This window comes from Pagrus pagrus, assembly GCF_965226575.1.
Source record: "Pagrus pagrus genome assembly, chromosome: 17".
Classification (NCBI taxonomy): Eukaryota; Metazoa; Chordata; class Actinopteri; order Spariformes; family Sparidae; genus Pagrus; species Pagrus pagrus.
In genome coordinates, this window is record NC_140201.1 from 24,678,514 (window position 1) to 24,705,143 (window position 26,630).

General features: G+C 40.8%; 2 protein-coding genes across 3 annotated transcripts; both read right to left on the reverse strand.

The window, feature by feature from the left end:
* Positions 1-674: 674 nt before the first annotated feature.
* On the reverse strand, positions 675-7,747 carry LOC311272515 (replication protein A 32 kDa subunit-like). Of its 2 annotated transcripts, XM_084378970.1 has the most exons (9): positions 7,588-7,747; positions 7,448-7,500; positions 7,248-7,349; positions 4,918-5,028; positions 4,754-4,825; positions 4,545-4,652; positions 4,267-4,386; positions 1,272-1,369; positions 675-1,114 (listed from the first exon to the last, which is right to left on the reverse strand). In XM_084378970.1, exons 1-9 carry the CDS (start codon positions 7,625-7,627, stop codon positions 1,033-1,035), a joined length of 786 nt encoding a protein of 261 aa, XP_084235096.1. In that variant the 5' UTR covers positions 7,628-7,747; the 3' UTR covers positions 675-1,032. The 2 variants fall into 2 exon arrangements, with proteins under 2 accessions (XP_084235096.1, XP_084235097.1); XM_084378971.1 differs by lacking the exon at positions 1,272-1,369.
* An 83-nt stretch (positions 7,748-7,830) lies between these two features.
* On the reverse strand, positions 7,831-24,654 carry pdik1l (PDLIM1 interacting kinase 1 like). Its single transcript, XM_084378969.1, has 3 exons — positions 24,484-24,654; positions 20,528-20,823; positions 7,831-13,947 (listed from the first exon to the last, which is right to left on the reverse strand). The coding sequence occupies exons 2-3, from the start codon at positions 20,810-20,812 to the stop codon at positions 13,207-13,209; spliced, it is 1,026 nt and encodes a 341-aa protein (XP_084235095.1). The 5' UTR covers positions 20,813-20,823; positions 24,484-24,654; the 3' UTR covers positions 7,831-13,206.
* Positions 24,655-26,630: the final 1,976 nt, after the last annotated feature.

Genomic DNA, 26,630 nt, shown 5'->3' on the forward strand with positions numbered 1-26,630 from the left:
TAAGTTGAGATGAAGGAGAACCAAAAATGATTAAGAAACAGCTTTTCGTGATGGGATTTTGTTGCTCTTTGTTACGAAATTACTGTATTTGACATGTAACAGTTCTTACTCTCAAAGTGACATAATACACTTTTTTCCCAAGAGAACATTACGTGCACAAGCTACTGCAGTTTACATTAGACATGGTTAGACAATAAATAAGTGGTGTCACAATACTGGAATATAACAATACAATACCTTTGTCCTCAAGGTGTTTTGCTAAATTTGTTGTGCTCCCACATGTCGGTAGCACTGGTCTTTAGCATCACTAGCACTTGGGCATGCTTGTATCCTTTGCCTTTGCCTCTGTATGTCCAAACAGCACTCCTGCCGTTAACTTTGTCAACCAAAAGCAGTGGTGGAGGCTCTGCGCTTGACACCTTTAATGAGCTAACTGGACCGAATGTGACAAGTGATAAGAAGAGGACAAAGCACAGCTGGTACTGATATACTGATACTGCGGAAAATGAGTTGTTGAATGCATTTCAAATATTCAGAATCAATAGGAATCAGTAAAACGATATTTTTGACAACCCTACTGTCAGGGTTTTTCAGGGTGAGTGAGGACTACATGTATTTCTAAATGAAAAGGGTTTTTTTTTTTTAAAAAAAAAAAAAAAAAAAAAGGCTGAAGACACATTTTAAACTTATTTTTTTATATTCAGCAATCATGACATCATTTGCAGGGAACTCACAAATTCAGAGCACAAATAAAGTAGAAATAAAGTAACAATGTACGTATACATTTAAGAAGCTTCAGCAATACTTCAGTGCAGTAATTTGTTACAGGACATGATGCACTATAACTCCTGTAACCGTTTCAACATCTTTAAACCAAGACTGACAAAGAAATTAGCTACCGTACATCATCGTAAATAAATAACTAAATTTAACCAAAACAATAAAGATTTATGTGACCCAGAAAATGTGGGGAGTGTATACATCCTGATCAGCTTTGACGTCTTGATGTTTCACTGGCCTCCAGGCAGCCTGCTACTGTTCTGCCGCCTTGAAATGATGCTCATCAAGGGGAGAGAATATGTGACCTTCATTTACCAGCAACACCAAGGAAGTTCTGTACAATAAAGAGACAAAAAAGACAAGTGTGCAGTGTGTGGAATGATGGAACCAATATGGATATTCATCACACAGCATATGTTAAAAAGAAGTATGGCCAGGGTCTTTAATATTCAATTTAATTTAAGAGGTTTGATGATGAGGTCAAGAGGCACCTGATGTCTCCCATGCTGAGGTAGCTGAGCTGTGTCTTCAGGTCATGTAGACTGATGCCATTGTCACGGACAGAAAACCTCCTGATTACATGCAACACCTTTAACAGCAGTAAACAAATGACTTTACAACCCTGTGGTGCTGTCACATGACATTTTACTAAATCAGAGGTTGCATTTTTCCACTTTCTTCAACAGCAGTCAGCCGTTCCAGAGACACCACAGTAAGTTAGGATTAACTCTGTGGACTGCCTTCATCATGAATTATTTCCTATAGTAGAACACTTTCCACATTGAGCTCAGTTCCTGGAAATACACTGCTGTTGAGTCTTATAAATGGATTTACAATTCTGTGTAGCAATGTTTAATATTGGGTTAATTTGTAAATAATGGTATTATGAACTTAATGAAAATGTCAAATATAATTTGGTAAAGGACCATTTTTGAGTCTTATTCCCAACTGGTCAAATAATGACCCTCAATTTCCCAACTCTCTGTGATGGGTGTCGACTACAATCCCAAAGCATCCATTTTGGACGAGTTGGGAATGAGACTCAAAAATCAACTTTTCCAACGAATAGCACCTTTCACTCACTGTAGTTACTAACTGAACAGCTATTTTTTTGTCATGCGCTGCCACCATGATCTAAATAATAATAAATGCACGTTATGTAATTTCTGCCACTAGGGATCTCTCTATCTGAACAAAAGAGGTTTGCCGAGTGTTGTGCGGAAGGAATAAACACCTGGAGTCATATTGGATTCTGCTCTGATCCGGAGCCATTTACCGACAGGAGAGCTTTTACTTTACTTACTTTTTTAAGTGTTTTTATCTTCACTATCTTCACTTTATTAACCTAACTGCAGCAGTGATCCAAGGAGGTGACCTCCACTGTCCTGTGATTATGTACTGTAATGTTGACTGCTGACTGGAGCTGGAGGGGAAACGTACTTTACTTTAGGAACGTAATGTTAAAGTAATTTCAAAAACACAAACACACACCCTGGTTGTGTGCTGTTGCTTGCTAGTTGATGGCTTACGCACAGTAAAGTAATCTGGCTGTTTGGGGTGAATAAACACTCATGAAAGTAATGTGAATAAACACAAATGATCCCACAAATTATTTTAAAAAATCAACTTCTTAAATCTCGTGATATCATGGCACACAGACCTCATTAAAAACGGAAATTCTGGTTTCTTTAAACTTGGTGTATTTTCTTAATGGCTTATGGATCATGCTAACTTTTCACTCTCCAGCTCTGTTGTAGAATTTCTGGAAAACAAGAACTTGAGCAAAATAACTAATATCAAGTAAGCTGCAAAATACAGCCTTCTAAATTAATATGACTTTTACATTAATAACTTTGAACGATGGTCTCTGAGTCCAACTGAAAGTAAACACAAAAAGAAACCACCTGGAACAGCCATCATGGTCGACCACTAAAGGGATCTACAACGTCCACGCCTGTTTGTTTAGATTTGTTGGGTCATGGTGGCAGCAATATGCTCAAAATCTCAGCAAATACCTCTCGGATGAAGTGCACTACTGCAAAATATGAATTTGGGTGACCTGAGGCATCAATAATAAAACTGTGCATAGGATTCATATCAAAAGGTGGCATACGGACGAAACACAAAGTGCTTACAGACAAAAAATATTATGATTAATATCATTGTGCACGCACAACCTACACTGGTTTCCCTTTATAAATTACATCAAATCAAAATGTGGCGCACCTTTTGCGATCTTCATGTAACACCTATAGTTGCCTGTAAATACTCAGTGACACACCCCTAATTAATATTCATTCACACTGATGGCATGAAGATGAAAAAGGGAAAGGGTAAAAAGAACATTTTACACTGTGTTAAATCAAAGGTCTTGCTGTGGGGACTGAGACAAGAAAAAAGATGTTTGGTGGAAACAGCGTGGAAACTACAAATGCAAAAAAATTACTGAGACGCAACATGTGACAGATGCTGCTGGCTCAGAAATGCATTTAAAAAAGGAGTGGTCCAACTTAAAAGTGAATGCCAAAAGCGCACAGCCAAGTCAGACACAGCTCACCCCGCTTGACAAGAAACTGTCAGGATTCAGCAGAGAATCCCTCCAGAGTGGAGTAGGGACAGAGCGGGACACAGTTGTGAAAGACGCACCATGACTCAGGTAGGGTCATTAGTAGTCCCTTGTTTTGAATGAGTTAATAATTTATTTACACAAACAGAAGGACAGTTTCTACTATTTTTAGTTGCTGCATACACAAGCTGAATGCGTCCAGCCCCAATATCACCACCACACCTGGTCAGTGGGTTAAAGTTAAAGAAGTAAGACTTGTTCTATGCAGCTTAAGCTGTACACTGAAAGAAAGTAAAATGACCCTGATTGTAACGGACAGTGAATTGACCATCATCTTACCAACAGTTCTGTGCAACAACAGGTGATAAAAATAAATGAAACAATGAATTTGTATCTGCCCCGCCAATACAACATCAGTTGAAACTAAACTTCTCCTATTCGTACATTAATATTTATGAGAATAAATTACATAACATGAAGGTATTGATTAATTATTAAAGAACATTTTAAGGCTCAAAATATATCTTAGTTTGCATTTATTATCCAAAACCCTGTTTTTGTTTTTGTTTTTGGTTGCGTGTATGTAACCAGGGAGTGTCAAACAGTTTGTTTATTCATTTTCAGGATGGATGGACCAGATCGGATTTGTTTTGCAAATAAACTCCTCACATTTAATAGGTTAGAGGTAATTTTTCAATATATTTTACACAAAGTTATCAAATTCAAACTGTTTCTGCTGTTATATCCTTCTGCCATCGGACTCACAGTTTCCCATTTCTCCAGTTTATGTGGGGTCAGAGTTTTCATGGAGGACTGCACTTCTCCCATCAAGTTGTTTATGAATCCCAAGCAGTGTACGCCTTCTTTTGTGCATACGCAACATTTATTAATGAGGCCTCTTAACCTTTAAACCCACTAACCTGGCCTTGGATGGTGGACAAACCATTTGGTAAGGTGCCATCAAGATGTCCTCTTCCACTCTGACTGAGGTCTCTTCCAGACAGCGAGGCAGCAGTGGTATTCATATTCACATCAAATACCTGAATAACCACATTAACACGTCATTTACTCAATACTGACTATAGTAGGTGATTGACACGATGATGTTGAATTCTGCATTTCAAGTGAGAATGTTAGCATCTTCAATACTCAAGATTCTTTATAAAGATCTGAGTCACTGTTACTGGTCAAAACCTACCTTTCCAAAAAACTGCTTATGGGCTTGTACCACTTCCAACATGTGGGATGTGATCTCATTAGGGTCCTTGATACAACGGATAGTCATTGCCAGCAATGACCTTTGACCCTATGCAATATTAGAAGGAATGAGTTTCATAACGTCACAAAATCAAGAGCTCTTCAGTGCTCACATCCCTCTCACGGCTACAAACTCTCAACTATACTTACACTGAAGTTGCGTAGACTTCCAATAACCTTCACATACGTTCCAGGTGAAGTAAACATCATGGGAACACAGTCCTGTGACAAACACATTTTAAGCTGATTATTTACCATGCAGTGAATTTATTTTCCGGCTGTAATTCTGGACAGAGCCTGTTGGTAATACTGGCCTCAGAAACCCACTGCTTCACGTTTAAAGCTGGACCGGTCATGTCATCCACAGAGTACTGGATGTTTGTCACGAAGGAAGCAAATCCTCTGATGATGCCCACGACAGACACCTGCAGCGGGACATAAAACTCAACGCAATAAGTGAGCCTCAGACCAAGTTCCACTGAAGAATTTGGCAATTTAAAAAACATTGCATGTGCTCCTGGAAGCAGACCAGGCAACATTAAACAGGTTATTGGATGGAGATTTGAATGACATCATTTTCAACACCGCAGGCTTTTTCCAAGCCATTCATTTTGAGGATTTTTTTGGGTGCAGCCACAACTTCATAAACTTGACAATAGAAATACATCACAAAAACTAAAAATTTCATAATTTGGACATTATTTCACATTCACTTTATACACTTTTAGAGACCTGTCAAAGCCATTGTTTTGTCTTAAGTCTTGGATATGAAGTCCTACATTTTGTGCATCAATTCCTAAACAATTAATTATTTAAGTTCAGTCCTGACGATGGAAACAGCAGTTGAGAAAACAATCTCACCTCAAGATCAACTGAATAGGTGCTTCGGGCTTTCCATCATATCAAATGGTAGCAAATAGAATTTGCCGATTTGTCATGGAAATAATTGTGGATGCATTTTCCTGTGCACTTGAAAAGGACCACATCCATATTGTCTTAGAAATTAAGTTTAAGGGTGTGGCGTTCATAACCTGCTTAACAACATGATTGTTTGCTATCAGATTGACTTAAAATATAGCCAATGACAGGAAGATGAATAGTTGAAAACAAAACAAAACATCATTTTAGGAATACATAGCAATGTCAGCCCACCACTTAGGTCCTGATTGAAATATCTTAATTATTGGATGGATTGTCTTAGGCCAGTCAACCACAGCTATTCAAGGTCCCGTTCAAACAATGACTGGTGATCCAGACACCAACAGCAGGTCATAGTTTTCATTTATTCAGTGAAATGACTAGACATCTTCCAAAAGAAGCACATTTTGATATTTAGTTGATGGTTGCAACTCCAAAAATATGGTTTATGACCAGTACCTTCTAAACTAATGACATTTTCCATCAGCCACAGCTGTACTCTACAGTATGTGTAGTGCTGATTAGCAAATGTAAGCATGCTAACATGCTAAACTAAGATGATGAACATGGCAAACATAGCTGCTAAACATTGATGTTAGCATGCTGATGTTAGCATTTAGCTCAGCACTGCTGTGCCTAGGGTTAGGGTTAGCTAACCCGCATAACCAGGAAGTAAACACCGAACACTGTCTTGGTAGTGTTTTGTGCTAGGCGAGTAATTCTCATTGGTTTTATATGGGTGCAATCTTTGCATCTGGTATCAAGGTCTTCTATATAAATCTATGGGAGTCACCATCCAACCTGGACTGACTTTGGGAACAACTAGACATGGAAGGCAGGGACAGGAGAGGCATGAAGCAGGAGAGGAGAGAGTCAGGCATCAGCAGCAGGCAAAAACAGTGTGAAGAGTTCGATTTTCTACAGAGCCCCCTGAGGGACTACGTTTTTGTCTCCTCACAAAATGTTTTTCGTTCCCTCGCAATACTTTTTTTCCTTCAGTTCCTTCTGAGCCATGTTCTTATAGATCAAACGCATCGACTCTTCGGTCTCTCCCACAGCCCCCCGCTGCTCCAGAGTCACTCATCCTCTGGAGCCACTCTTCACTGTGTCTCTGGGCTCGTTAGGTAGAGCCTACAGGCCGACCGCCCTGCCCTCACCATGGCCCTTAGGAGACTCCATTACTGTTTTATTTATTTTGTTTATGTCAAGTTTGAGTGAGGTGTGTTTTACGATGAGTTAATGAAGCAATTCGGCTCCTCTCAGTTAGGTAAGAGAGAAACCTGAATTCAGCTGTATGGTTGTACTGTTTTTTTATTTATTACACTAAAAGGTTTCCTAGTGAACTCACAACATGCATACATCTCCCATCCTAAACTATGGGAGCTGTCAGACTGCCTCCTCCTGCAGTACAAAGAGCTATTGTGGATTAGGACAGATTGGGGCTAGCTGGTTAGCATGCTAACTATAGTAGAAATCTCTGCAACACAGAATATCTTTTGACATGATGTCAACACTGCTGTGTCTTCACATTGTTTATGTTAATTATTTTTAAAAAATGTTTTAAACTATAACTCTGGCCATGTCATTGCCCCTTTAAAGTCAACTGGCAAGTCTTCCTTAATGTCGTCATGTCCATTATCACCAGATTCACGACTCATGAGTCCATACATCAGCCCAGTGCATAACTAAATAGTGACACACACTCGTGTAGAACTGCTTCTCATACCTGGTTCAGTTCCCAGTCACAAATTGCAAAGGTGTCACTGCTGACCTCAGGAGCAGACAGCAGCTGAGACACAGTGCAGGGCAAAATCTGGAGAGCTGCCCTCTGTGGAGAGACCAGGGTGAGGGAATCCATTACAGCTAAACAAACACGTTCTTCACCTCCTGAATGTTATTTCAGTTATTAAAAGAAGCTAGACACACCTTTGATGTCACTGCTTTGTGGCTGGTCATCCCACCAGGGGACCGGCTACAGGCTGTGTAAGCAAAAGATGTAAATCGTGTCAAGAAATAAGAGACTGTTTTTCATTAGGCTGACTCAGATACTGTATTTGCTAACTTACCTTGGTTCCACATCACACAACTTGCATGTAGCTGTCCCATAAGCAGCTACATGGATTCTTCAGTAATGTTTGACCAGATATCTAAGACTACAGGACCATCAGAAGCCAGCTCACAGTAAGGCTGGAAGGTGAGTAAAGCTAACCTTCATGCATGCCCAGGTTATCAGGTGAATTGAATTAGAGTAATCAGGCTACCTGTGGTGCAGTGAAGGAAAAGAAGACAATGAGCTGAGGAGGGTGTGCTCCATTTCTTTACAGCAATTCAGTTGTTTCAATTCTTTTTATTAAAAATCCATCAATTCAACAGTGATTGACAGGTGTCCCCACCACTTTTGATAAACTTCATTTAATCTCTTCAAAATATCATACAATGACATAAGAGCAAAAATTGTTCATACAAAAGAGTGAGAGCAGAAGTTCGCCTGGCTGTGAGTGCAGATCTTATTTGACATGTTTCCAAGTGTATTCTTCATCTGCCACAGGACATTTTTTATGTTAAGTGTGGCCCTGACCCAGCACTCGTTAGGTATCACAGTCCTGCATCGGTATCTCCTACAAGTTAAGATACTTCAGTCACTAAGCAGCTCATAACATTTGTTACAGAAAGCGTCCTTTAAGGTGGGGAAATTAGCTTATTCAGGTGCAAAATAGCAGAAAATATCACAGAAGCAGTGGCAAGGAAGATTTTTTTTTTTTTTTTTTGTGTTCACTCAAAAGCTTGCCAACCATCTGGCAGGGTTGGGCCGATAGACAATGCCTTCTTATTAAACCTGCCCAGTTACGCAAATCCAAGACACTTAGCCAAGCTTCCTCAGTATAGCTAGTCGGCTATCTTTGTTTCAATCTTGTGAGGCTGAACACGGCTTAGTTACAGACATGGTGTGGAGACAAAGACCCTATCAAACCTGGCACAGGGATATACATTGGATGCTCATCCAGCAGGGATGTGAGAGTTGATCTGCCTCCCTTCGCTGGGAATGGTAGACCGTTTTAGACAGTCCAAGTTTGCCATCAGAGTGACAGCAAGAAACAATGATGACTACAGTGGTGTGATGATAAGCAACTGTTGCCTTGCTGCTGGTCTGAGGCAACACACTACCCCCTGCTCCCATACAATAACGATGTCATCGTCTATCACAATATTTCACTGTGGACATCGTAATATGCTAAATCATCCATCTAGTGAGTACTCATTTTCAATTTTCTTCCCAAAACAAATTTTATGAGCCACTCAGACTGAAATGTCCAAGTACCAGAAGAAAGCAAAGCAGTGTGTACATTGTATGGAGGTCCTGGATCAGGGCTAGTAAAGTGATGATGTCTGACTGATGTCCCAGAGTTCCATTTGCAAACAGCCCGGTACCAGACAGAAAAGACGACCCACGTTGTATACCAGCTTTGCTTACACAAAATCACAAACAGGCCAATGAAAAACATACAATTATCACTAGCACACCAACGGTATTGACCTGTAAATATATCACATCTTTTCCATGATTGAAGTAAACTGATGCTGAATTAAGAGCTGAAGTAAAACTGAATCCATCACAGCAATTTACATGTCAAACAAGTTCAGGCTCTTGAAAACAGAGCACATCCAGTCAAATATACATCAACCTTGTTCATCCCCTGTTGATCCTATACAGTATTTACACATGTGCAAAGGAATTTAATACAAGAAAATCAAAGGGTGAAATCTCTTAATACCCCCAGACCTAGCATTCGTTTGGCAAACGTCTCAAACTTTACAGGAAGCCGGTCGTCTTCCTCCTCCCGTTCTTGTCTAGAAGGGTTGAAGGAAGAAATCTGGCCGGAAATGACTCGACCCATCATCCTCCGCTTAGAGCTCCGAGGATACGGGTGACCTACTTTGAGTCCAAAACTTTGATGCTCGTGAACAGAAAGCCACAAATACCATATTCTTGAAGCAAAGCAACATTGTCCAAAGCAGCGTAGATGTCCTGCAGTACAGACAGGCATTTTAATACTGATTAGTGGTATTGCTTTTCATACCAAAGCACCACGCTGAGAGTCGGTGAAACGCGGTGGCATCTCAAGCACAACTGCCAATTCTGTGTTTGAGTGCAATATCACTGAGGCCACTCTAGTGTCAAAAAGAAAAACAGTGAGTTTCAGAAATAAGGCAAATCTCAATCGCATCATGACAGGAAATAAAACTATCGCAGCTAAGGGGAGGATTAAAGGCCATATAGCAGATAAATATTGGCAACAAGTCAGAGAAAATATGATTTTCTGCCAGTTTGAGAGCAGTGAAGACGCCAGGATTGTTTGGTTTTATAGGTTCCTGTAAAAGTGCACAAATTATGTATGACCTGAAAGGCAAAAGGGGTCCCGAGCATGAGCCTCTGCCAAGTGCTGCAACAACTTAATAGGCTTAGAATTAGCCTGTCGGAAGCATGAAGAAAGGGATTACTGTAAGATCCAGAGCCAAAGGAAAGGAGCAGCAGTGACACAGTGAGAGGAGATCAAGTTAAACACAACAGTATTATGTATCAGAGGGAAAAAAAGGCAGGGATCCTCTGGCTCGTGGAGGATTGTGTGTGCTGGTGTCTTCTCTCGCTTCTTCCCTGAAGGTGAGAGGCACTGCATACATAAGTAGACCGTTGGCTGACATTGTATTCGGCTGGTAAACAAATACTGACACAGTTATCACACTGAATCCAGCCTCACAGAGCCCCTCAATATAATGCAGCAGGTAGTCATGAGGAATAAATATAAACAACAAAATCAAAGTGCATTCAGTGAGATTCACTGAATCCCTCGCCCCTTTTACTCAGTCAGGTCTCTTGTCCACACGGACTCAGATGTGAATATTCATGTCGCTGCTTTTGTAATACATGCAGCTCACCCTTCAGATCGTTCAACCCATGTTTAGGCAACAGGGATCTCTCTCAAGAGTGGATTTGTTTGTGGGAGTTGCTCCACAAATTCTTTTGAATGGAGGCCAGCCTCTTTATTGTAGTGTGCTCGGTTATTTGGACTCTCTTGTTCAAAGATAATTCTGGTTTATTACAACTTGTGATTGATTTTTATAGTTTTGGACATCATTTCTATTGGCTGACACCACTGTACTCACTAAAATAACAGCTGATATCTGGGAACACAACAGCACTGCTACAATGAAGTCCAATGTCATCTGGAAACAACCCAACAGTTTATCCAGATTAACCAAACCACTTTATTTGGAAGTGAAATACTGGACGCAGAAACAAGAAAAACTGAGTCTGGTAGTTGAACCAACCTCTAAACTGTGATTAGCATTTATAACTACAGATGCAACAATTAGTTGCTATAAAGAAAATAAGTTGCCAGCTATTTTGATAATCGCTTTATCATTTTAGTCATTTTTTAAGCAACAATGTCAAATATTTGCTGTTTCCAGCTTCTTAAATGTAAGGACTTGAATTTTCTTTGTCAGTTATGATAGAAAACAGAGTCTTTAGGTTTTGGACTGTTGGATGTAAGTAGCATTTTCACAAGATTTTGACATTTTATAGACTAATTGTATTAAAAAAAAAAAACTTTTCTCTTTCAACAACTACACACAGTAGTGACCGAGCATTATGTTATATCTAAGGCCCAGAGTAGGGCTGCACAATTTAATGTTTCAGCATCGACAACGCAATGTGCACATTACAAATACTGATAAATAGTAACAATGATGGACCTTTCTGCCACTCAGTGGTTGTAACCATGATGACTTCCATCTACTATTGAGCTATTCAAGTTATCTGTTGTAGATTCCTACATTTTTTCATATAGCAGAAAACCCAAATGTCGCAATGTTATTGTTTTCAATATAGTGGATCCCTATCCACAGTTAGCATATTATTACTTTTCATACATTTTTATTTTCATTGGGACAAGTATGTACCATCGACACATGGCTATAAATTCCACAGTATTTATAGCCTTAGCAAGCTTACAATGCTATTAGCTAAGTAGAGTATTATAAGGGTTTACCCTCCAAAAAGTCTTGTTCAGATAACATCTAATGCATGTCAGCTGGTGTAGCACCAGTCGCAGATGCTACAATATCTGAGTTTAAAGGAAAACTCCACCTATTGTACATTTTAAGAGTGTTTAAAAGTCTAAGGGAGCACTACTGCATATGTGAAAAAGCCTTTTGTGGCTCCAGAGGAAGCTGCATGTAATGTGATAAATTGTCTCCAGTAATGTCACCAGTGGCTGAGCTGCACTGTGGGTAATGTAGGAGCCAGGTTTTGAACAGCAGCTCACTAGTCTAGCATTGCACTCTTATAACACTGTTGGGTTCATTATGGACAGTTTAAAAACAAATGATCAGCTACAACTAACGACTATTTTTGAATCGAGTCTTTTCTCGATTAATGGTTGGATGCTTCAGATCTTAACAGTAGCCAAAACAGCCTAACTAGTAACCCAGAGTCAAATGTTTAAGAAATTACCTAAAATTTATGATGGTAAATTTCTTGAGCAGTCTATTAACTTGCTGAGTACAGTGTTATTATTACCAACATGAATGATGGAAAATAAGAACCACATTGCATTACAATAAACCAGAATTATCCTGCTGGCTCTTTTGCTTAATCGCCATGTGAAGTGCTTTGTCATTAAACATTATTTTTGTGTGTTTAAGGCTCTATACAAATAAAGTTGACCTGTCTTGATCCTTATACATTCCGTTACACTGGTTAGGGGTGTGTCTGGGACCAATCAACTTATCTTGAAGTATGTAATGGGCAGGAAGAGAAAAGAACACCACAAGCACCTGCTGACACTCACTGATAAAAAAAAATAAAAAAAAACAGTACCCCACCCAGACAACCAACGAAGCAGCCTTCAGAAGGAAAAAAGTTATCTTCAAGCACCAAAGTTTGGTAATCTTCCCCTCCAAGACTACTGAGCAATATTGACCGTTATAGCAGATCATTTGTCTACAAATACCATCATACTGAATGTTTTTATTACCTGAGCATTCAGGGCATATTAGCATTGGATGCCAAAACAGAATCAAATCTTGATGTAAATATTGATGCTGGTGATCATGTACCAGGCTGCTGTCAGTTTGTAAGTCAGGTTCTGTCAAAGCCACAAATGGCTTGCAAACATTCCACATACTGAGGTGATTGTGTTTTAATATTGGCCCTTTGGATGAATGTACGCTGTAATGATCACAGGATAACGTCTCATATTGCATTTAGTAACAATTAGCACCGAGTCCAAGATGGTATTTGTAGACAAACTTTTTGACTTTCACTTTTAATTGAATGCAGGACTTTTGGGGTCACTCTGCTCTTCCATCACGCTCGAGTGATTCTTTACAGGGGAAGTGGAAGCTGTGATGTGATTAGCCTGAGACTAAGCCGCAGTTTGGAGCAGCAGCAGCGGTGAGTGTCGCACCTCTCCCCTTCAATATAAAGACACAGCTAGTAGAGGACTGGATGTGCTTGGACAGTGGATAAGGTTTAAGCCATGATACAGACAATGACTATTCTAATTATTGTTCCCTAGTTTAAAAAAACAATAATCCCCTGTAATGTGTGTCTGCCTAGTTAACAGTAGCTGATGAGCACATGTGCTTGATCAGCTGAGTCTGTGGTGCTGTTGATTCATCCATCACGTGTCCCAGTCCAGCTCTCTGCAGGCGATACGAACCAGTCTGAGCTCCAGTTCAAAGGCATCAGGCCGTTCCTGGGGGTTGGCCGACAACATCTCCCTAATCAGCTGCTTCATGTGGCTGTTCATGCTCTTCTTCCTGGCGGGGATCAGCAGCTCCATCTTTGGGTTCTCCAACAGGGCCTCCCCTAAGGGTACAATCTCTGTGCCCTGCTGCACGTAGCTCCCGAGCAGCTCCTTCTGAGTCTCCACGTCCACAAAGGTGATGCGCTCCACCATGGCCCAGATAATCACCCCTAAGGCAAAGATATCTGCCTTGGCTGTGTAGTGACCCTCCCAGACCTCTGGGGCCATGTAGAAGTCTGTTCCGCAAGCTGTGGACAGGAAGCATTTGTTGACGCTGGCTGGCTCCTCAGGGTTGAGGCCAGAGGTGGAGCAGACCTTGCTCAGACCAAAATCGGCCACTTTGAGGGTTGGCTCAGACGAACCGGCCGGCGTGCAGGCCTGGGAGATGAGGATGTTGTCTGGTTTGAGGTCACGGTGTATGATCTGGTTACGGTGCAGGAAGGCCAGGGCACTGCCCAGCTGCAGCATAAAGCTGGTGTTGGTCTTGCGACTGGGTTTGCGGGACAGCAGGTAGGCGTTCATGTCGCCCCCGTCGCAGAAGTCCGTGACGAACCACAAGTAGTAGGCACAGCACGGGTCGAATGTGATCTCGCCTTTCAGAGACGTCTCCACCAGCTACAGCAGAAACACAGACAAGAAAAACAACATTGAGTCAACATTGGACCACTGAAGAGGGACAGTCAGCCTCCGCATTTTTTCACATTATTCACTGACACTAGCAGAAATAAAACTTGAGGTGATCCCACATGAAAGAAATAATCTCGACACCCTAAAGTACTAAACAAGCTGAACAGACCGTCTGACATCTGTACTTACTGGAAATGGAACAATGCAAAGCATCACCTCAAACCCCAACAGACATGGCTGCAATAAGCAGAACCAACACAATTATATCACTAAGGTCAGGTCTAGCTTACATGATTATTGACACAGTGGTTAACAGCTCTGCAGGGTGAGGAGGAGAAACTGTCACTCATAACTAAACAAGCAAGGTTACTCTGGCTTTGTATTCATAACATGTTGCCTTTGTGGGCCATTTTTTTTAATCAAAGCAGCGTGAGAGGCCTCTCATCTTTTATGCCTGCTGCAGGAAGTGAGTTCATTTAATCTCCCTGTTTGACAGTGGACCACAAACCTCTGAGGCTTCATCAATCTCACATTAAATTAAGATTAAATGGGATGTGCTTCTGGAATTTGATAAATGATGTTTTGTATTAAACACAGAAAAGCTTCAGCTTTGTTAAAGAACAACAGCTACATTTAATGAAGAGAGTTCCAGTGTATTTGCAGTAGAATATTTTCATTAAATGTAAAATTTTAAATAGTTGAATTAATGCAAGAATATGAAATGGCAGTTAAAATGGAAGAAGTTCAGGACATTCAGATGATCAAGCACTGACAGGAAGTAAAATCGTCAAAGTTTAGGCGATAAATTTAGCCCAAATGTTTGCTGAAGTGCGATCACTGGAAGCAGATGGACTCTAGTTGAAAAGTAAAGGTGTTTTTAGATAGCAAGTTGTTGCAACATCGACCGTCTGTGTTTTTAAATCAGCGGGTGCCGAAGGAAACTCCACCGCGGTACCTCTGAATCGACCAGCCTGTAACCACAGTCAGAAAACACACACTGCCTCCGTCTCCTCACACTGCACAACTGTGGTATAATCTCATCATCACTAGGGGTGTAGCTATTCTCCAAATCCTCAATTCGATTTTCCATTTTAAGGTCACGATTCGATTCTCAATTATTTTATTATTATTATTATTTTATTTTTTTCCTTTTAGCACAGGTGGCTATGCCATTATTAGACTAGTCTAGTCTAGTCTATGATCATTGGTTTTATGTCAGAAAACTGTCAGTTTTTTAATTCTTATTTCAAATAATGGTCTAATGGTGTCATGAGTGATATTATCTCCATTATTTGTTTACAATGTACCACACTAAGGCCTTATTGTCAAATTTAAATAATTTATTAACAATAAAAATGCAACAATAACTTGTATCACCAGTCAACTGTAATGAAACTAACTGTAATCAAAGAAGAAAAGTCATAGAGGGTACCTGCCATCTACTTTTTTGCAGTGTACACTCTACGAATGCTTCCCTCAGCACTTCTGCCAAATTTTCACCTCTGTGAGCTTCACAGATGGGGCGACTTTGAAGGATTTCCCAATCATCATTAATGTAGTGTGCTGTGATGGTCATGTAGCTCTGCGTTGCTCTGGAGGTCCAGCAATCTGTCATTAAGGCCACTAAATCTGCACTGCTCAGACCTCCAATATCTTTTTCCTTCACATTATCACACATGGAGGGCAACACCTTTGTGGTAAGATGAAACCTGCTTGGCATTTCATAAAGTGGTTCCAGTACAATAATTAAATGCTTAGATCTAGGGTTTTCCACCACCAAATAAAGTTGCATGGTGATGCTACAAATACCCCTATAGCACTCGTTATTGCTTTAGCACGAGTTTAATTTTTCGAAATAAGTGAGGACAGAAGACTCGGCTGTGTTAACAGTGTAGTTTTCTCAGTTAACTTTACTTCTTAATGATGCCTGTGGAGATACAAACTGTGTTTTTTCTTGTCGACAACATGAACGTTGTTGATATGATTCACCAGGAACTCAGAATATTTACAACATTTTAGAGAAGCAGGAGGGGGTTCGAGTGTCTCCTATATCAGCAGTTGCCATGGTGACTTTTGATTGGCGGCAGCTTCAGGTTAGAGGAGGTAACGTGAACTACAACATGCCGTGTGTGTTTTTTTCCTTCTTGGCACGCCTGCCGGATGTGAGGCTGGGGGGCGTGGCTAAATTGTCAATTCCACCTTTGTTTTCGAAGGTCGAGATTGTGACGTAATTTCGATCGATATCTGACTTACAATCGAGGTCGCGACACCCCTAGTCATCATGCAGATATATACAACATGTTGTGGCTCAAATACAGAACTAGCATCATAAACATTGTTTATTTTCCCAGACTGGATAATCACGATTTGTAGTTGATGTTCCCCCGATACCATTGCTCTTCTTTGTCTGCTGATGAAGATGTATTATTCAGTGAACTTATGATACAGTAAAATCAGATCCTGTATCATTTCCCTCCTTATAGTTCCTGTGGTTACCGTGGTATATTATTTACATTGAAAGCAGCAGCAACCACTTGCTGGCTAAATGCAGATATTGGCCATTGAGAGGAGTTGATGTATAATCCATGACAGCACTTACAGTACAACGTCAATCAAAATGGAAGGGATGAATGCAGTTGGTTCGTCAGTTGAAGATGAAGCGTCAGAGAACACAAAGTGTGTGCACTGTGTCGGCTGGTAATTAACTGGTGACAGCAATTAAAATAGAAGATGGGTAAAAAATAGGGTTGTTCTGATAATAAAATAATATTGACGATGGCATTGTTCACACGCCCAACCGTACTTTCAATACTGCCTAAAATGCTGGAATTGGTATCTGCGAGTACACAAGTCTATGCACTAATCTTCCTGCTAAGACTGATAAGACTTCCTGCTATTAATGTGATTACTGTTACCATTCAGCAACAACTATTTGAATGCATGAATGTTGCTAAATTTCTTTAGGGTCTCTTGGATGTTCAGGACAAATTTCAACTCAGTCCAGTGAAAAATTATCATTTACAATACACATACAGGGAAAATATATGTGCAATATAAATACTCTCAAATACTACTGAATGTGTGTAGCAGGTCGTTCCTAGTGGAAACCCTGCTGTAAACAAACAGCTGCAAATTGTCTGACATGCCACTAGCCAAAGAATCCACTACCCAAAAAGAATTGATGCAAATTATCCCACAGTTGGCGCGGTCAGATAATTCTGCCCTATTATCATTTGTTCTTCTGTAAGCACGTACTGGAACATTACAGAGCAATAAAAAAGAGCTGGAATAAAGGGATTCTGGGAAAGTGTCCAATGCTAGCACTGCAGAAAAAACGAATGGATAGTCTGACAATAGGCTGCGTGCCGCTGAGAGACTATAATCAGGCACCGGCAGAGTGCCTGTGTGCCCGCCGTCAGACAGCGGGGAGGCACTGCGACATGACAGGCTGCAGACAGGTTGACTGGGGAGGGGAGTCCCCCACTCCCCCAATCCCCCCTCCCTCTCCCTGACAACACATTCATGTGAGTGTGGGGGCACGGAGGCCAGGGACAACACAGATCCAACTAGAAACGTCCAGCTCTTCTGTTAATGCACATCAGCAGCACACAGAGGGATATAAGTCAGAGATTAACTTCTTATTTTTAATTCCAAGTGCCAATATTTGCGCTGATATTCTCTCACCAATAACTATAATAGGACGTCACACAACTAGCTTGCTGCTGATGTCTCACTTCACGATGCTGGAAAAAAATCACTGACCTTTATGTTAAACTTCATTTTACATCGTCACAGAAAAATCTGACATGTCATCTTTGCCAGAAGCAGTGTGACAGCAAAATGTCAACGGTGGTTGGTAGTGGATGGAAAAATAAACATTCCTCTTATAATCTAGGATATGTCATAGGATATCATGATACTCTTTGTAAATCAAAACAGGCTTCCAATTCATTGCACAAATTATAGTGTTAGTCTATTTTAAGACACAGCAACATGTGGCCAACCGACAACTGTCTTTCAAATGCCTGCTAAAATGTCAATTATAGCTGGCTGTTGTCTCCTTCATCTGAAATCTGTCATCATCTCTGTGACTTGTGGTCAGGAACGATTGGGCCTACACCTTGCCAGCAAATACTCAGCCTAAAGATATTAACAAATTCAGCGCGCAACAGTCTTAAGTAGGGTAAGTGGCTGGGACAGATGATGAGATAAGAGATTTACTGTTAGAGGCAAGGCCTAGCAGCCAAACTAACAATTGGAATTCCTGTTAACTTTCACATTCAGCAACTGTTTGGAAAAGGGCAGGCACCAAAATAATACTTGGTAGGCGACCGAACTAATGATCTGTCCATCACCGAGCTGCACGTGGTTTCTCATTGGATGCTGATTGGTTATACTACTGAGTGTTTGGCCACAAGCACATTTTTTTTTTAGATCACATGATAACGTGACCTTGTAAATCCAGCTGCCTCACAAGGTAAAATGTACAGTAGTTTATAAAAAAAGTTATGCTGTTGTTATGTTGGCAAGTCTGCTCTCCAAGAGCCACAGCTGTTGTGTCTGTTCAGACAACAACACAGTGATATTTTCACTTTATTACTGTCTGACCTATTCAGTGTTTACCTACAGCACATATTGGCAGCCTGGGCAGCTGCAGGAACAAGGTTTTGTTTTGGTTTCATTTTGGATGAGGTTACACACTTATCTGGTATCCAAACCTGACATTTCTGCTCACTGTAATTACCCAGTAACTGACAGTGTGCCGTTCCTCCCTGAGCCACAACCACTTTGTATCTATGCAAATGTTACTTTATATCCATCAGACTGGAAAGAAAACCTGCAGGACACCGACCCATGAAGTCTGGTAGTGTGACCAATGGTGAATTTATAACCCATGTCTAATTACAGCCATTTAGATTAAATAAGACAACCAGCCAATGTTGCAGTAACAGGTAAGCACTGCTGGCTTATACAATTAGTCATCATGTCTACCTGTCATGAATCACTTTTTTCCAAATGTGGTGCAGGCCTAGTCCAGGGGTAGGAAAGTAAAAAAATATGTGGGGAAAAAATCCAACTAACATTTCTCCAATTTGTCATGCTACTGCCTTGTGGCACCACTCGATCTTCACCAGTCCAGAGGGTTGCATTATTAACTGGATTCATGCCAATTCAATATCAATCACAGAGAAAAGATGCTCCTCATACCAGAGGTTGCTATAACAGATGGGTTTTTTTTGTGTTACTGGCTGAATTTTTTCAATAATGACATTTTGACAGATGAGCAAACTGAGGGTGATCTAGAGCGCGCAAGTATTTCACACTCAAAACTGTCAGTAACCACATGTAGAACACCTATAGTAGACCGCCCTTGCAATGTGGGTGCTGACAGCGTGTTGAAGAGCTGCAGACTGGAGTACTTGGAGCTTGTCTGTGATCATAACAGGTTACAGCAGAGGGGTGCAGCCATGCACCAGGGCAGAAGGAGCACATGGTGCGAGATTTCTCCTGCTGAAATGAGTGCTTGCAGGACCAACTTCAAAACTCTGCAGCGAGAGGAGGCTCAGATAGTGGCAGCAGCTGCCACTAACTTGCCTTGTGGTAGCAGAGTGCAGGGTCATAACAAAATTACAAGAGCCAGGCAAAGATGGAAGAATTAATGGCAATCACCTCTGCAGGAATCTCCCTTGATGCGTCTGATTACACTCAAGGGGGTGGGGGGACCCACACTGTCAGACACTGAAAACCCCTGCTGGAACATATAGTTGCAAAGCCATGGCATGAACATAGAGTATTATTGAAGATTCAAAGGAAAATTCTAAGTGCCAAGGGCCATAATATTGAAAGAGATATACTTTAATCAAATTCTAGACATCGGCTGGCACTAAGGACCAACTCTGATAGTCAATTGCTTGAAACTGGCCTGATGTGAACAGCAATATGCATTGCAACTTTTGAATTGGTCAGTCGATTTCTGGCCTTGTTGACCTTTAAAACAGAGTGAGATACATTTCATTACTAAATCAGCATCCACCCAAATATACTGTTCGCTACCTAAAGAAAGAAAGCAATGAGGATTAGGGGTGCAGCCGCCATAGTATGCATGAAGATACCTTTATGAGGCTTCAGCCACCACGTTAAACAACTAACTTCTACAAAAAAGCAAAAACTGTTGAAAAGTACACTTGGACTAGCTTCAACCCTCAGTTCAAGCATGTATAACCTAAGCCAAGCTCCCAAGTGATATTTCTTGCAAACAATTCACGGTGACTGTCATAATCAATGGTCTTTCCTGGAAGGTTTTTACTCTGAAGGAGCTACAGGAAGTGTTATGCGCTAACAGCAATGAAACTTTACAAAAAGTTAACATTCAGCAAGTCGTCTGATCTCATAAATGAAGTAACCCAGATACACTTACAACATTATGACAAGGTGGTGTTTCCAACAGGATTTTAAAGCTTGTGGCTACCATCTTTACTGTTTGACATGAAGGCAGCATCAATGCAGAATTACTGTTAAACTACAATGCACTGCCAAAACCCTGCTCCAGTGAATTCTGTGTCCTTACCTCCAGGTAGAGCGGGGAGCTGGAGCCGTGGTTCATCCTCTGGGCCAGCTGGTCCCGCTGCAGGATACACTCCTCCAGATGGATGACGTTTGGGTGCTGGCTTTGGATGCTGCTGAGGGCCCAGAACTCCCGCAGGGCCAGCTCCACATTCTCTGGAGAGTGGCAGCGGATCTTCTTCACTGCCACCCGGGCTCCAGTGCGCTTCACTACTGCCTCATAGACAACGCCGTAACTGCCGCGCCCCACCTCCTGGATCAGCTCGTACTTCGGCTGACTGCTTACCATCCTAGTCCTCACTGTGGGCAAAGATCACGGGATTAGTTTAGAAAAGAAGTTTGTTGCTGCAAAATTCACCAATGTTAAGTCTCCATGTCCCATTTATTATTTTCTTATTAAACCTGCTAACCCAAGACACTCGGTTATATCGGTGGCAGCAGTCTGCTGTTAGTGTGTTTCTGTCAGTCTTGCCATTGTTATATGCATGTTCTTAGCCTAGCTTCCTCAATACAGCTAGCCAGCTAACTTTGTTTCAAGCTTCTAAAGCTGAACACAGTTACAGACTTGTGGTGTGGAGTAGAAGACCCTTTTAAGCCTGGCACAGGAATGTATGTTTGACACTTCCCTTCCCAGGGAAGTGAGAGTTGATCTGAGGCCCTGTCATTGTCGATCACGGTGTTTCACTGCAGACACCACCATATGCCAATTCATTACACATCAGAAAGACTTGAAATGCAAGCCTATCATTTAAGACCGTGTTTTTCCAATTCTGGTCCTGTGGTCCCCCTTCACAGCATGTTTTATACTACACCTGATTCAAATGATCAGCTCGTCATCAAGCTCTGCTGAAGCCGGATAACAACCCATTCATTTAAGTCAGGTGTTTTGAGGCAGGGAAACATCTAAAACATGCAGGGCAGGGGGCGGCCTGGGACCAGGACTGATACACACTAGTTTAAGCTAAACAAGTCTTAAAAGGATAGGTTAGGTGCTGCTGACATGTCTGTGTTTTGGATCCGTTCCACTGACGGTCAGATCTGGTGCCTGCCCCTCTGTTACCGTCTATGGGAGACTCACAGCACCCCTCTGATTTTATCATTTGCTTTTCTCACTCACTGTATAAAATTTTTTATTACACTCATTAAAAAAAAGACGAGAAAGGACTGTAACAGGTGCGTGGACAAAAGGCAAAAAAGGACTGGTTTATAATTATTGAGTGTGTTTGGTATTTCACCCTGGTCTAAAATCCCTAGGACCAATAGACTGGAAATCAACCTTTGAGAGGCAACATTATTTTCCTTTTACTCCATCTTGTGTCCTGACATCTTTCCCCAACCACAAAATCAATTACCTTATTTTTCTGAGCCACAAATTTTCTCTAAAATGTAAGACAACCTTTCTGGCCTGTTATCAAAGTCCCCAATAAACCCTGATAGTATCCCTGAAGTTTTCACATGGGTGTTACTGGACCTAACGTTGAGCTGCTCCCCAACAATGCCCACTCGACTGGTATGCTGGGGGGTTTCTGATAGATAATTCATGTTCTTGTTCCCTGAATCACACTGTATATAAGAGTCACAAAACAATACCACTGTGTTCAAGTGACAACAAGTTTCACTGACTGGTATCTGTTATTATGTTACTTGTCGAGGTGTTTGTGACTGCATGTCCTGCATATGCACATCATGCCAGTTTAAAAAATAGTAGGTGTGGACAAGGCACATTTCACCAGAAGAGGTCAAATGATACCATCAGTTTGACTCATCCTTATTATGTAACTAAATCCAGATATACCTGCCAGACCAGAAAATAGCAACCGAGCTGCACCTACTGATCATTTTCATAATCGGGTCAGTTTTGTAAAGAGTAAATGTGAAAAGATTATGGTCAGACATCTTTAACAGGCTTTATGGGCTACAACTAACGCCTATTATAATATCAATTACCTACGTGTCAGTCATGTTAATGACTAATCAATTCATCATTTAGTGAGCAGGTTATAATTCTCAATTGCTTATTTTTTTTCTTTATTTTAACATAAGAAATATTATAAGTCACTGAAAAAGTTGTCATCACCACAAAAGAGTATTAAAGGAATAAGAAGCAGCAGCAGTTAGCGTTGCCACACTAAAAAAGACGCGTGCTCCACCGCCTACAGTAGTGCCTATTCAACAGGCATTTGAAAACTGCAGGAAGTTTTCTAAATATATAGCAAAAGGCCAAAGCCATTACTGACACAAATCACAGAATTTATCGCACTTGATGACCAGCCTTTTTCTGTAGACCAAGGATTTCACCGGCTCATGGCACATCTGGAGCCCAGGTATTCTCTCCCGAGCCAGCGCTACTTCTCTGACGTGGTCGCCACACACATTCGGATTGATAACAAAGTAAGCGACATAAGTTTTACCACAGACACATGGACTTCTGACATTAGTCCAGTGAGTATGATCAGTTTGACCGCAAAAGGCTAAGATGTACTGAGGAAAGATGAATGATTTCATATCCCAAAGCTCGAACCATCTAACTGACATCACCATGACTCACAAAACAAAGAACAGGTCTGACTCTTTAAATTAGACTTTAGAATTAAACTGTTAAACTTTTTTTAAGTAAAACGCATTCAAAAATAAATGTTTTGACATAATCTGTCAAATGAGACCTGTCAATTGCATTAAATACTCAATACAAAAATATAGGCCTTTCTAGAACAGTAAGAGTAGGCTTTTATACCCTCAGGTACACGTAAACAACTACACGATCAGAAATGTTTAAAATACGAAAATGTGAAAAAAAAAAAAAAAAAGTATCCATTTATTTTTCAGTTATCGGTTGCAAGAGGCAGGTAATTATCAGTCATCTGTAGAATAAAATTCACATCGTGCATCCCTAATAAAAAACCTACATATCTATGTGTTGGACTTGACAATTCACTGACATAATCACAAGAACGATAGATCACTTTCTTAATCCCCAAGGGGAAATTAGGTTGTCATAGCAGCAGGTACATTCAAGTACAAATAAAATCAAAATACACGGGCAAATATAGAAACAAGTACTATATATCATAAAATGCTTAAGATATGGGACGTATGATTTCTATCTGCTGGTCACATTGAATTTAAGCTCAACTATTAACAAGTTTACTCAGAGGACCTCTACAGTCACATTGCTCAAAGTCGTTAACTCTTGTTTTCATAAGAAACTATAAGCATGAGCCAAACATACGTTAAGATATATACCAAACCCACTCAGATCAGCAAGTTAGCACTGCAACAAAACTCAAATTACTTATGTAATCCTCACGTTACCATACTCGAGACAACTGGACAAGTCAGTGACAGTATTCAAACTCACTCCAACACCTGCCTGTACTTGGCCATTTTGTGAACAAATGATAAAACTTCATTTTAATCTCGATATCCGACATTGTCAGATAGAGATACATCCGCAATAAGTCGAAAATGAAAGTCTCCTTGACAGAAAGAATGATAGCCAGCATGCTAACGGGCTAATTAGACATCCACTTGCCTGATTGGCTAACAGGCTAACAGCTATGTGGCCTGGCCACCGTCAGCTAACGATGTTGTTGGTTAGCTAACGTTAGCTTAATCACGTTAACACCAGCTAACAAAGAGTCCAGCTCTCGCCAGCACAATCCAAATGGATGTCTGCATCTAGGTTATATAATTCAAACCTCAAACAAGTCTGCTGCCCTTAAATCGTACGAATGCTGGGGCATGGAGGAGGCGTGCGTGACGAGCACAAGGTATTGACAGTTTATTGTCCTGTGTGTGTTGTATGTGCGTGTGCCATCCAGAAATTCAAGATTCCTCATAACACATAGGCTACACACCTGCGAGCCAAGTAGACAAGTAGCCAGAGCGGACAAGACAATAGTCTAAATGTAGAAAAGGCTGCAGCTGTTGTGCCGCAAGTTGTCATGTTTTCAGTCTCACCTTTGAGTCGTTTCTCAGGGGTTCATTTGTTGTCTTCCTCACTCTCCCTGGCAGCCATTACCGCCGCACACGTTCTGCTCGCACAGTCAAACCAAGGAGGTTTTGTCAAACACTGGACGTGAGAGCGTGCAGCTGCTGTGCAGTGCTGCGCAGAGGTGTCCAAATGACAGCACTTCCTGCTGTACGTTTCAAAATAAGGCTCCGTTCGCAAAGGACAATAGAACAGTTGGTACCTGGAACTATGAACCATAAATAAATGACAGCATATTCCAATTTATTCGATATCAGAAACTGACATTCATTTACAATAACTTTAAAATAGCAATTAGCTCATTATGTTGTACTTACATTAATGAATGAATCAAGGCACAGTGATAATAATAATAAACTTTCCAAAAAATAAGGACTACTTCAGGAAATGATTTTTTACACAGAAAAATGTGTTAGAATGCACGAAGGCAAATAAATGATCATGTATGTGGTAAATATAATTGTGTCAGGTACTGTAAAGGTCCCAGTAGCTACACAGTAGAAGTTGATGCCAGGCTTTTTTTTTTTTTTTTTTTTTTTACAGAATGACATACTCCATTAACGATAAACATATTACATAGGTGGCTACTTTTACAGTCATACATACATGTTAGCCCATCTATCATGTAATAATTTCATTGATAACTTCTTTTTCCCGGAGGTGACAAATTCATAAACTAGATTAACCTTGATATTAACCAGGAAAATCACGGCACTTCCGGTCTTACGCAACGCCAAATCTGGCTAGCTTGACGTAGTCCCCATGTCCTCTCAGTCAGATGAGCACCCTCTTCTCCCCCTGGAACCCAACTGTCACTTTTGGGGGGTGGATAAAATAACTTGAACATCTGCACAGAGCTATGCAGTTTCATGTAATGTCCGTGCCACTTCTCCTAAAGCTTGGAATTAGATAATTGACAGAGAAGTGTGTTGACCTTATGTGGCAGGCCAAGTTAATAGAATTTCTATAAATGTATGATTATGGTATTTTTTCTCTCTGGTCTCTTTCTCTCCTTCTCTGTTGTTGGCAGTTCACTATCTCGAGGCTTGCAGCTTTGTGTAAGTCTAAAATATATGCATTGATTCCAACTGGTGTTTCAATCATTCAAAGCAATACTAGCAAGGCTATGGCTAACCTATTTTGTCTATTTGCCACAGTGTTTGAAGTCCCTCACAACAGTTTGACGGATTCTCCCAAAATGCTGGGAAACCTTGAGTCCACATACCACCCACCCAAACACTGCTGTGGACCTCAATGGTACAGTGGCTGTAGCTCAGGAGGTAGAGTGGGTCATCTAGTAATCGGAAAGTCGCTGGTTCAAATCCCCGGCTACCCCAGCTGCATGTGGAAGTATCCATGAACAAGATACTGACCCCCAAATTACTCCTGATGAGCAGTTTGCACCTTGCATGGCAGCCTCTGCCATCAGTGTAGGTTATATATTCCCCCCCAGCAGGACAGTTATTCAAAATGTGAACTTCATAGGCCTGTCCCAGCCCTATCTATGCCTACAAAACTTTTGACAGTCATCGGCATAAAGTGTAGATACAAGAAACACAAATCTTTAAGTTACTTCTTTATTTCCCATTGTATTGCAGCACAAATTATTTCAGTTGCAAGCTGAAAGATCAAGCACGGTGGGGAGATGATCCACATTTAAAGACAAACTGAATTACTGAGTTAAATAAGGCTACAGTAGGTGTTCAGCACAACCCTGAGCACTGAGTACATTTATACCCAAAGTCAACATGAACGTGTTTGAACCAAACATTCTTTGACTGCACAGTGATGTGAGGGTGGACTTGGGAATGGGAGAGGAGTCCCCAGAAGGACAAAAATGTTGGTGTGTCTGCTCTGGTCTGTAAAGATATGGGTGTTTGTCTGAAGAGTGCAAGTGAACATCTTATCTGTGTATTTATCAGCTCTTTTGTGTCTCTAAGGCTCCTTGAAACAAGGCCAAGACTTCACTCAAAAGCACCCGTTTGGTCTTAAGTACAGGATCTCTTGTTATATTGGCAGCAACAACAGGCATAAAGATAGCACAAACATATCAGAATAAGTTCTGCGAGGTAGCAAACATCACATCAAAAAAGACAGAAATGTAAAAAAAAAAAAA

Excerpts from the sequence above, each read along its gene's own strand:
- LOC311272515 (XM_084378970.1), bottom strand. The coding sequence starts at position 7,627 with ATGGGACAGCTACATGCAAGTTGTGTGATGTGGAACCAAG. Across the intron at positions 4,826-4,917 it reads TGAAGCAGTGGGTTTCTGAG|GACTGTGTTCCCATGATGTT; the intron begins GCCAGTATTACC and ends TGTTTGTCACAG. Across the intron at positions 4,387-4,544 it reads ATAAGCAGTTTTTTGGAAAG|GTATTTGATGTGAATATGAA; the intron begins GTAGGTTTTGAC and ends GTGGTTATTCAG.
- pdik1l (XM_084378969.1), bottom strand. The coding sequence starts at position 20,812 with ATGGTAAGCAGTCAGCCGAAGTACGAGCTGATCCAGGAGGTGGGGCGC. Across the intron at positions 13,948-20,527 it reads GCTCCCCGCTCTACCTGGAG|CTGGTGGAGACGTCTCTGAA; the intron begins GTAAGGACACAG and ends TTTCTGCTGTAG.